This window comes from Athene noctua, chromosome 20 (assembly GCF_965140245.1).
Source record: "Athene noctua chromosome 20, bAthNoc1.hap1.1, whole genome shotgun sequence".
Lineage (NCBI taxonomy): Eukaryota > Metazoa > Chordata > Aves > Strigiformes > Strigidae > Athene > Athene noctua.
In genome coordinates, this window is record NC_134056.1 from 5186775 (window position 1) to 5198845 (window position 12071).

Below are 12071 nucleotides of genomic sequence, written 5' to 3' on the forward strand. Positions count from 1 at the left end.
GCAAGCTTGCCCTGACTCCGTTTGGTGCACTAAGCAGAATGTGGAGATCATACCAGCTTCTTCAAAAAATGTGCATATTCCTCAGGAAAGGTTTAAAAATGGCTAGGTATACTTGACTTCACCTACATGAACTGCTGTTTAAGTAGTAACAAAAAGGAAGATAGTAATGATGTATGACTGAATGATTAATGTATTGCTACATAGAGTTCATTTCACATTAAGTCAAAGATCTGTATGTGTGGAGGTTTGCAGGGAGAGTATCTTTTGTGGAAGTAACTGCTACGTGTCAGACTGTCACAAATGTAACTGAATTAGAAATAAGTAAAATATTTCCACTTTAAAAAAAAAAAAAACGGGGGGGGGGGAGGGAAAACCACCAAAGTTCCAGTTTGGGACTGACCAGCCCCTCTGCCCCCATCTCAGCTCGGCTCCGCTCAGATAGACTGAGCAGGTCACAGACCTGAGCCACTAAATGCTCATCGTCAAAACTGGGGGAGGCTTACAGAGGCTGCCAGGGCCCGAGCAGGAGAACGGCAGCTTCAAGGGGTATCAGTCTCCAGAGATCATGGATGCTAAACTCACTTAAAACCAGACAGTGATGAATAGTCTCAGTAACAGTCATGGTAAAAGTTTATATAGGAATTGCTTTGTTTTCTATTTATAGCCGCACTGTATTTTTCTTGTAATACATTTTTAATGACTTATAAGGCCTAGTTATTTATTCTCCTGAAGCCAAATACTTTCTCACCCTGATAATGCAAGCGAATGAGCTTTGCACAGAAGAGCTACATGGGAGATGGCTGGATCTGTTCCCTGCACTGGCAGCAGGCTGGGGGGATACTGCACCACTCTTGGGAGCCCCACGGACCCCAGGCACTGATGCAGTGGGCTCCCCAAGCATGCAGCTCCCTGCTGCCTCTCTGCAGAGGGACTCCCTGGCCCTCCCTGTGCCAGAATATTTCCAAATGACTAATTATTTCATGTCCACAAAAGTGAATCTCTTTTTATGGTTATTTTGCTCTACGTTTCCTAATCTAAAATTAACCTTAGTTAAAAAACAATCCCCAAACCTGCAGTGGCCCCTTCCATCTATGTGTTGAAAAGTTAAGTAGCATGAACAACAGACTGAACAAAAGCAGGGATGCTTTGAAATGGCAGGTTTTTTGCATGAAATATAATTAATCTGCTAAACCAGCATCCATCCCTAAGCACAAATACTGATTGCCTCATGATGAGTCTAACCAGAATGGTATTAACTCTACTGTTTTCTCTAAATTGTTATATACCCAATATTTTCTTTGACTCTTCCTTATATTTAGATTAATAACTATGTAATCACTTCATTAGTTTATTTAGATTATGTTGTTTTAGGAAATGATTGTTTAGATCAGCCTTGTCCTTCCCATCTATCTGTGCCTTCCCAGAATTAAGTAATATCTGAAGAAACCAATTAATTGCAACTCGACCGCTGTAATGGGGTCTGCTCTACAATGTGGCAATGTCTAATGGAGTTTTAATTTCCCCGTGGTGAGTCAACATTTGCTTAAAGAGAGAAGACTGTTAGAGCAAACCACTGCCTGAGACAAACACAGCTTCTTCCAAGTCTGTGGGGTTGAACAGGCATCTTGGGGCCGCTGCTTCTTTTGCTGGGGGTAAAATTCACAGAGGGTCGTAGCTGGGGTATAAAAAAAATAAATCCCATTTCCCATCACAGGCTGAGGTTTCCCTTGGATTTGCAGAACATGGAGGACATGCAGCCCTACACACAGCTCTCAGGCTGCACCTCTCAACCTTGCAGGGGTCCTGGGAGCTAAAATGAACTTGTCACCCAGTGAAGGTTTGACAGCCCTTTTTCAATGCATGGTCTTCCTTGGAAAATATTTATTTAACTGCCCTGGGTCCTCGCTACGCAGTTGCACCATCAAGTCCTTGTCACGGACCAGAAGCCCTTTGTAGTGGGGGGCTGTCAAAATCAAAAGCCTGATCCCCAAGGAACCTGCTGTACCCATGTAACTGGTGACACACATGGGACGGCAGAATTTATAATGATTTTTTTTCAGTTAATTGTATTGTTTGGAGTGTTTAGTACCACCAGAAGTTACATTTGGGATTCTGGAGGCAGGCAAAGCACCCAGAGCCCTTTGAAATGCCCCTAGTCCCTCCCTTGCTCAGGCCCTGGGCATCTTTGCAAACCTCAGCCTACATGCTGTCGACTAATGACTGTTTTGCTTGGCGAACGCTGACAAACTTCTGAAGTCGGTCTGCCTTTCCCAATCTTCTGACAGCTTAAAAGATTTGAAACAAAGCTACATTATGATGCAACCAATTTCAGCAGCATCTGATTAACAAAAAGGAGGCCACAGCTACCTGACAGCAGCTGGTGGTTATTTTTTATTTCTAAAACAAACTGATGGCCTCAAACATTCATACATGTATTTATTGTTTTGTTTAAATGTCTCATTTCCAGGGTTTTTTTGGATCGTGCAGGGAAATAAAGTTTTGCAATTCTTCTTCTCATAATAAGTCTGTCCAAAAATGATGTTGCTCGTTGTGTTGAAAGATGGTTTCATTTTCTACTCAAAATTGGTATGAAAAATTTGCCTTGCCAAATGAACATTGTATACTGAACTTGTCAAATCCTCTCTCCTGACACAAATAAAAGATAACATTGGGTGGCAGCATGTAAAACAGCACTGACAAGACAGCTAGGATGGAAGCAAAGAAATGCATATTTTTCTCTTTCTCTCTTCCTGAGAAGGGTAGGGGAAAGATCCAGGTGAGCAAACGCTGGCGTGTTACAACCAAAAATAAATCATCTAAAGACTTAACAAGCCATTTCAGTGCAGGTTTTAGGATGAACGTAAGCGATTCCATTTCTGATTAGCAAAATCATGACAAAAGTCTCCACTTTTTCCAGGCAACCAAGAAAGCTGCTAAGTAGAAAGAGTGGCTGGATGAAAGAGGGGCATTCAGTTAAAAGTTCACAACTCTGCTGTGCGGGCTGGAAGGACTACTTGTAGCACTGCTGAAAATTATTCTGAGTATATTTAAAAATAAATAAGGTAATGATAGCACTTTCATTAGATCTGCAGTCACACCATGTAAGTGAATTTTTTTTTTTCCTATTAAAATTGTCGATTGAGGGCCGTTAGCTATTTATCAGCCCAAAATTACATTTCTCCTCTCCTAGGGGTTGCCTCTTAAAAATCACAACAACTGCCTAGTTAGTAACAAGAAAAGACTCCTAAAACTGCAGTTTTGGGTTGGGGGGGAGGAATACAAGCATGAAACACAGATTGCACCTTCAAATCCCTGATGGCATCACGCTTCTTTGTTCTGCTAAGAAAAATTAACCTCAATCTCGGCTCAAGGTCCCCCGATTGATTATCATAGTCATTTAAATACTGTAATCTCATTTTCAGCATCAGGGAAAGGGAGCGAAAAGAAGAAAAAGAGAAAGAGGTGGGGAAGCAAGGGGGAGAGAAAGAGAAAACAGAATAAATTATCTGACAAAAGGAAAAAGGGCCTTTCTGCTTACGGAGCCTATTTCAGATCCTTCCACTTGATTGGAAAAGTTGATGAAGTTTAAATGAAGCAGAATTAGAGGCTCAGGCCACTGAGTATTGACAGGGGCCCATGGAAGAATGTGCAATTCAATAGGCCTGATTTCTGTGGAAAACAGGGGAAAGGCCTAAATGGTATAATCTTCAATCAAATCTAACATCGACACTGACAAGGCAGGGTAATGAGATAGGCCAGATCAGGCATGTTGGTTAAAGAAATTAATCCCTCTCGCTGCACCAAGAGTTCAGCTTTGATGCCTATTGTACAGACCTCCGTCCCAGCCTATCTAAATGCTAACTAACTGCGAGTGTGATCTGGGACTGTGCTTTTCATTGCTGGGGCTAATCTGATAACAATTTTAGCTCCCTGATTATGGCGGCAGAGGTAGCACGGCAGCCCCTCGCCGTGGCACTGCGGAGAGGGAGGAGAGAGGGGCAGAGCGCAGCGATGGATGCAGCCGCGCTGGCGCGGGGAAACTTGCATTTCGGCGTGTGTTAGAGCTTTAACACACCGTAATACATGGTAATTAGTGTAGTTACAGTCGCCTCCTGACCAGCTGATTGGTATCTCCTGGGAACTACGGGAGAGGCTGGGCAGCGAGCAGGAGGGTGATCGGAGAGACCAAATGTAAAGGGACGTTGGGAAGTTAAAAAGCGTGCTGCAAACAAAGGGGCTCTTCTACCTGGGAGAGCAGCCCGAAGCTCACGATTAAAACCATCTTTATTTTTCAGCCTAGTTAGCTCTTCACTAAGCAATAGAAGGTTCACTGTGTTTGCTTTTCTGATTCCGCACCCCCCCTGGCCTGGGAATTACACTATTATTTTTAATCAGATTTCACTTGTAAGATTTTCAGACATAAAAAAGCAAAAAAAAATCAGACTAGAGATATTTCCCCTGATAGCGAAGTTTTTCTTAAAGGCTGTTGTTGGGAAACTAGTAATAGGGTCCCACTTTCATTTATCTATACTAGTTCAAATAAATGTGAGTAGAAAAGTCAGTGTAATTTATTTCGTAAAGTTCCAGAGGATAAAAAAGAAAATATCCTCCAAATGCAGGTTCTCTCTAATCTTTACAATGTGAGCAGCCAAGCAAGAACTAAACAATCCCTGCAAGATGACAAAGGCTTCTCAAATTCAATAATTAAGCATAAGAGCATCTCTAAGAATTTGCGTGGAAAGCGATCTGCCCTTGGGGAAAGTGTGGCTAAAAACTTGCAAAAATGCAGAACTGAAAATGTTGGTCCCTGTGATTGCCATGAACGTGCTTCGTTTGCTCTATATCCTGCAAGGCAGCACTCAAAAAGAGGGGAAATGATTGTGGGAAAGGTTTAAAAATGAAGAGATTTTCACCTTTTCTTTGGGCAGCTGCCCACCGGTTGCCTGCTCGATGCCCTCCTATCCAGGATGGTCCTTACTGAGCCTCTGCCAGCTTTTCCTCTATGCTCAGGTCATTTTCTTGTGCCAGAGAAGGAGGGATAATTACTATTGGAGTGGGAAGTTGAGGACGGAGAGGAAACAGGGCAGAGATATTCCTGTGCTCTTACAAGTTTTAGCTGGGTCTCTGGTGCAGCTCTGGCGAAGGGTTTGTGGATAAGGGCGTGTTATGGAGATTTGGAATACCCCTGACTTTCTGCACGGTGTCTTGGATTTGAATTGTTCTGAAAATCGTATCTTGGCTTAACATGGTTTGTGGCCAATGCCATAAACTGGTGTTGGCTCTCCCTCAAAGTTTCTTAAATCTTTCAGACAATAAAGGCTGAGTTTTAGGTTCATCATAAAAATTTATAGCCTGCTGCAGCTCTGGATGCACTGTGAGTGCATGGACCCATTTGTGACCTCTTCTCATCTTATTTTTTTTCTATTCTGCCTACATTCTCTCGTCTTTTGGCTTAATTTCTGCTTTTATATCACCAACAACTCAGGCAAGAGTCTGTACAGATGTTCTCTGCTATGACAACGCTGCTATTAGGGTCATAATGCAGCAATTCGGTCTAATGGTTATTATTGTGCTGGCTGACTTCAATAATGCACTTTTAAATCAAAGGGCCTTTGAAGCTTTATTTCCATTGTAGTAGACAAATAAACATAGAAGATTTTCACGAACATAAAAGGCATTCACCTTGTAATGTTTCTGGGCTTATTAGTCTCACCAATTTGCATTGTTTTGTTCACATAAAGGATCAAAATGCCCTTTTACTTGCTTTTACATTCTGCATGCCAATCTTGGGGGTGAGCAGGTACAAATGCCCGGTGCTGCTGGTGGCATCCCTCTGTCCACTGAATCACAGCTGGCAGTTTGTAGCCTAAGTCCTGTCTTCAAATAACCAGGAGAAAACCCCACTACTTACATTCATGCAGAACGTTTACTTGCCTCTTGGAAATGCCTTATTTATTTCAGTGGTGTCTGTGCAAAATATGGGAGGGCACTAAAGCTCATAACGAGTTTAATTTTTAGTGTACCAAATAATTCATTTAAAATCTTAAATGAGTTCATGCTGAGAAGAAAACCCTTAGAAGTCAGAGCATTGGCAAGACAAAGCTCAGAACCAAACCTAATGATTATTTGACTAACCAGCCCTTCATTAGTTTATTTCTCTAATGAATTATTGAGCTGTACTGTGTAGACATTTCAGAATACATTTTTAAAAGCACAACACTGGCCTTAGATTGCAAAAATGTAATAGTAGTAGTGATATAATAATAATAGTAATAAGCACACAAAATGCTGCATAAACACTAATTAATCCTCAGCGTCCCCAAGCAGCAAGCACAGAAGGCAGGATGCTCAGCACGTGTAGTTATTTGAGGTAAACAGCATAATTAACACCAAATAAAAGATGACCTTATTCCAAATAGAGCTCACAGTACTTGTGGCTACTCTGCTCTGTGTTAAGGGGTTATTCACCTGAGACAGCCAAGCGAAAATCTGTTACCCAGACCGTTTTCAATAGACGCATTGATTCCAAACAGCTGAGAGCATGTATTAGGAAAGGCAACAGTTACTTAAATCAACAAAGTTAACACCTGAGGGAAGTTATCCAAAGCTGTATTGTAGGGCTGTGATGCTGTCAGCAGCATTTGCCACACCTGGGGCTCTTGGCCAACGTGGAAGTTGTGAGATCTTGGCTGTGGCGGACCCCTCAGATCACTTGAGGAGAGCAGAGGTGTGCTACAGAGACCACAGGGCCCTGCGCTGCCTCGGCACACTCAGATCGTAGGTGTTCTGTGGAGGGGGAATGATTTTGGTTTCTGTCGTGCAGCCATGGCACAGACACTCCACCTGCACGGTTTGTGATGGCTTGTACGGCCGCTCCCTGAGCCCCCAGTGATGGGTATGTCTGTAAAGAAGCCTTTATTTTATCATCTTCCCTTCCTGTGTGGGTTAACAGTCCTCGCATAAAGGTGGATGAGGATTGCAAAGGTGAGTCGTGTATCCTAGCTCTGCCCTGAGAAAGGGCTTGGCAAGATGGGAGCATCATTCGAGGGTCACCTTGGCTCCCTGCTACAACAGTGCAGGGAGAGCTAAAGATGAATAGATTTGGAGAGAAGATTAAAAAAAAAAAAAAAGGAAAGTGAAGGTTAAAGGCCCAAAGATTGAGCACAACATTCAGATGTAAAAGCCCTGTTACAGCCACGATGCAGGTCTATTAATAAAAGCTTCATGGATGGAAAATCTGCGCTTTCAGTAATTGCAAGAGATGTTTGTGATGCATGCACTTTACAACTCGAAGTTGTAATATTCCTTTTCACACCATGCATTTGTCCATGTTTGTGTCTTGCATAATTAGAGCTTTTTTTTCATGATGTGACACAACTTTAGTTTGATAAAATGCCACTACTTGCTTTTCTCAGCTGCCCTTCCTATGGATTATTCCAGAAACCAAAATGAGTCTGCAACAACTCTCAGCAGTGCCTTGCCCTGTGACAAGTCAAGCGGCTCAGAAATACTTCATGATAAGGTTCAGTAGGCATGAAAGGAAAAAGATTTCTGCCTTTACTTGGTACCCACACGGTGATGGAGTCCCACGGCCACCTGATGGGTGCCCTGCTGTCACCCACAGCGAGCTGCTCTCCCTGGGCATGGTGCAGGCTCCCAGGTGTCCCCTTCCTCCACTAGAAAGGCCAGTTCAGCCTCTCTGGCCTAGTTAATCCTTCCTCTGCTGGAATTGCCAAACCCAAAGCTATCAGTGTGCCAATTCCCGTGGTTTTGTGAGGTTTTTTGTATTACATGTTATTCTTCGGTAAACTGTGGCTGATGAAATTTTATTGCCTGAGTCCTTCCTGTAGCTCTTGTTCAATCTTATTTGGAAAAAAGAAACAATTCCAGCCCTCAGGGCTGGAGATAAAGAGCTTAGGAAAATGAACCCTAAATGGCCTGGCATTCAGACCAATAAAAAGAGCCAGTCGACATGTAAATAATAAGCTTTTAAAACAAATATTGGGCATTCCAGCAGTGCTGAAAACTTCTGTTTGTTAAATCTGGTTTTGCAGCAGCCTGGATGAGTTGGATTAAAACCTGGCACAAGCCTTTCCCGGAAAGCAAAGCACCATCACCATCCTCCTCCTCAGAACTGCCAGTTCTGAAACAACTTTTTAATGTTGAGAGCTGCGGTTGGGGCTCTGAAGGCGAGTTGGATGCCTTTCAGCTCTGAAGGTGTTTCATGGAGAGCAGTTCCCTGCTTTCTGCGTGTCCCCTGGCCACACTTTAACAGGTAAGAGGATGCTTTGGTGTGTGGGTCTGGCAGCTGTGACTTCCCATTTCCCACACACCACCAGCTCCAGGCTGGTGACAACGATGACTTTGGCAGTGATATGTTGAACGTAATTATGGCATATTATCCAAAAGATGTTAATACAAATGTAACCAAACTGGTGTGGGCCACTTTTTCTGGAGTGTGGCATGCTGAGGGTTAACTGTAGAGAAGTCTTGTTCCCTGCCCATAGCTGGCTTATTTTTGTAACACAGTAGTTTTCAGTAAGTTTGTACTGAGAAAAGTGCTTGGCTAAGGCTTTTACTGGTAAAAACAAACAAACCAAAAATGCTTTGCTCAGATTTTTACTGGCATCAGTAGATGAAATACTTGCCTCAGTTTTATGCTGCAAGCAAATATATATTGATAAACTAAATTAATTCCTTGATTAATTAAAACACATCATATATTCTACCAGAGAAAAATAGAGCATTGATCCCTAGAAATCTTTCTGTGAAAAGATGATGTTTTTAATCTGTGATAGCCGGTGTGCGCAGACACATTGCAGGAGGAGGAGGATGGGGCTGGGCAGAGCTGAGGCAGGAGGGTCACTCGGTCTGTGCAGTGGTCTCCCTTTGGATATGTGATGCCTTCTTTAGAAGATACGTGAGAGAACTGGGAGAGGAAGTAGGAGATCCTGTTGCTAGCTGCTGCGATGTAGGAGGTTGGTCACACTTGCACTAGGGTTCTGGGGACTCGCTGGAGGAAGATCAGGGACTAAGCATCCCACTCATTGCTTCTAGGTTTTAGGTTCTTGTGTAGTTGCTGTTGGGTGAACCTTAATGACAGCTGTTGGAGCTGTGCGTTCCTCAGTGCCTTCCCAGGGCTGCCAGAAGCACTTGTCCAAGCAGCAGTTGTCTCAAAACCTTTTGTCCCTTTCTTCTAAACCATCTTTATGTCCTTGGTTTTCAGGTGGCACTGCAGAGCAGGAGGGTTGGGACTTGCTGGCCATCCCCTTTGGCAACTCTCTCCAAAATACCTGGTCCCTTCCCCGGAGGGGGAGGAGATCCCAAGCTGCAGTTGGAAGTATGAAGAGGACACGTGGCAGAGGGCTGACACTGTGAGTTTGCCACTACTGGTGTGTGCACCAGTGATGGGGACTGGCCGAGTGCCAGCACCTGTCACTGTCACCTCCTGGCAGCCGAGGACACCCTGGTAAATTCAGCATTCAATAGGGCATGAGGCAAGGTGGGAAGGCAGTTGGCAGGGGGTCAGCAGTTTATTGCACAAACTTTACAATATAATTTACCATGAGGTGAAATTACCGCTGGTTCCAAGAGTAAAACGATCCCTGTTAATAGCCTAGTTACTTCACACGAAAGGAATTGCATCATATGAGTGAAGATCTCTACATCCTTACTGGCTGGATCAGGGTGAAGGACACCCTCCTGTAAAGAAGCTCTGAAAGAACAGAAGTTGTCCAGAATGCTAAAATTTAACACTACATTTTCTCAAAACTTGCTCAAATTTGAGTTTCACCTGGTCAGATAGCAGAAATCCAGATTGGATCTTATTAAAACATCCCATGATTTATAACTGTTCCCAATTCCCCCTGCCGGGATGCTCTGCACCAGTTACGCTGAGAAAATACTCAAGCCCTAAAGCTGAGGCTGAGCAAACTGCTGGACCCAAGGGGAGAAGACATCAACTGAGCTCTAGGGACAGGCAGCACTCGGCCGAATGCTCCCATCCAGACAGGCAAAACTCCCACGTAAATCAACATAATCTTAATGACCACATATAACCTACCTGCAACATACACACTACAGGAGAGGAGCCACCCTTTGTAGGATGACCCCAGCGTTACACTCGTAGACCTGGGATTTACGGCGCTGATGGATGGTTTACACCTATTTTAATTTAAAGAATGTAGATGCATCGTGAAAATAAGTAGGACCAACCCAGCCCCTGCAATTATGCCTTATCGTACCTTAAGTGCCACATAATTACATATTCTTCTGATTCATATTCATGAATAGCCTAAAAATGTATTTACTGGCACACTTTTCTAAGAAAGGCAGAAACAGTTTGAGGGATGGGGGAGATGTGGGGCTGCCTCCCGTCCCCCCCAGCAGTGCACCCGAGGGGGTTTGCCCTATGCCGGTCCATGCCAGCTCTTTCTAGGGGGCAGCTGGGCGAGGAGAACTTGTCCCCATCCCACTTAGAAGCAAAGATACCGCTACTTCCTATCAAATTTACAGGATCCAGAGAAAAGACAGAAGGTTGAAGTTTTGGATTTGAAAAAGTGAAGCTGGTTTTGAGTTATGACACACAACCTACTTTTTTTTTTTTTTTTCCCTTTTGCTTTCCTAATATGATTTCCAAATCGATTTTTAGAGTTTCATGAGGAGAAAAAAAAAAAAAAGTTCAGTGTTGCAAGACTCAAATTTTCTGTGATATTCCTAATGCCAACATTTTATGGCCGACTTCCAAGCCTGCCGCTGCCGGGTACTCTTACCGGGGGAACTCAAGAGCGTAACTACCGCAGCAGAGGCTGAGCAGCCGCGGTTTAAATGTCACCGCTGGCTGCTGTGGAAAAACAACGACGGCTTTTGAGCAGGACTGGCTGCCCTCGCCAGGAGAAGAGGGAAAGTGCAGCTGGTCCAACGGCTCGGAGCCCGCTGCGGGAGGGGCTGGCGGGGGCTGCAGCCGCCGTTTCTCTCCCTCTGCGCGCTCCGAGCAACGATCCGGCCCCTCGCCACTGGGGGGGGGGGGGGGGGAGGGTGTTAGTACCGGCCCGGCGGCGTGTCCCTGACTGGGATTGGGGTCGGAAAGAGCTGGTTTAGGGCACGAAGCTATTCTGCGAGTGCCATCCAGGGGACGAGAGCTGTACTTCAGCTGCCGGCTGGGGCGGGGAGGGGGGGCACGCACGACTCGAGGGAAGGTGAAGGGTTAAAGCGCGACTTTCTGTGGCTGTTGATCAGGAGGGAACCCAAGTGAGATGCCTGAAGCTTTCTAAGGCCCGCCCAGAGCTCAGCCTAGCCACAGGACAGGGATACAAGTGGAATTGGTAAAATGAGACGCATCAGGAGTTTGTGAAGTGACTGTAACCTCCCCTGCCAGTATGAAAATCCTCATTTTGGCGGTTAGAGTTTGCGTCCCCCCTCCCCAGCACCCCTCTGCTGCGGGGGTCTGGCAGAGAGCAGCCCCAGTGACATCTTGGTCCCTGTCCCCAAGAGCTCCTCAAGCCGTGGGGCTATTGCTTGAAAAAACACCCGAAAAAAACCCCCAACCCATCCCACGCTGCTCCCTGGCACCATCCAGGGGCTACCGGGTGTTTAACGGTGATAAACCACGAAGGAGCTGTGAGAGAACACATTTTTCCCTCCTTGTCCTATAACTTATTGGGGGGAAAAACTGTTTTCAATTGCTGTCACCTTTCGGGTGCTTTAACGGGAAACATTTTCGCTGTGTGGCTGCGGCTCCCGCGGGGACCGTGAGACCCTCCCCCCCCCCCGGGGTCCTGTTCGCCGGTACCGGCGGTAGGATACGGGGTGGGGGTGTCCGGGAGGGACCGGGGGGCGCCGGGGCTCACCTTGAGGATGAGCGGGTTGCGCAACATGCTGTCCCGAACCACCCCCAGCCGCTCGTTCTCGCTGCCCGGTTCCACCTCGGCCAGGGTCAGCGGCCGCCGCGGGGGGAACGCTCCGCCGCCGGCCATCTCGCCGCCCGGGCCGCGCTGGGGGGGAGTCGGAGCTGAGGCGGGTGGCCCCGTGGGCGAGTAGCCCAGCCGGGCCGGGAGGATCTCGCCGTGGAA

General features: G+C 45.6%; 1 protein-coding gene across 1 annotated transcript in view; it reads right to left on the reverse strand.

Moving 5' to 3' along the window:
• The window catches only part of CFAP77 (cilia and flagella associated protein 77), a 61153-nt gene extending 49178 nt beyond the window's left edge, over positions 1-11975 (reverse strand). Inside the window, exon 1 of the mRNA XM_074923934.1 lies at positions 11850-11975. Coding sequence (XP_074780035.1) covers positions 11850-11975 — 126 coding nt within the window. The remainder of the gene's footprint in view (positions 1-11849) is intronic.
• Between the last annotated feature and the right edge of the window lie 96 nt (positions 11976-12071).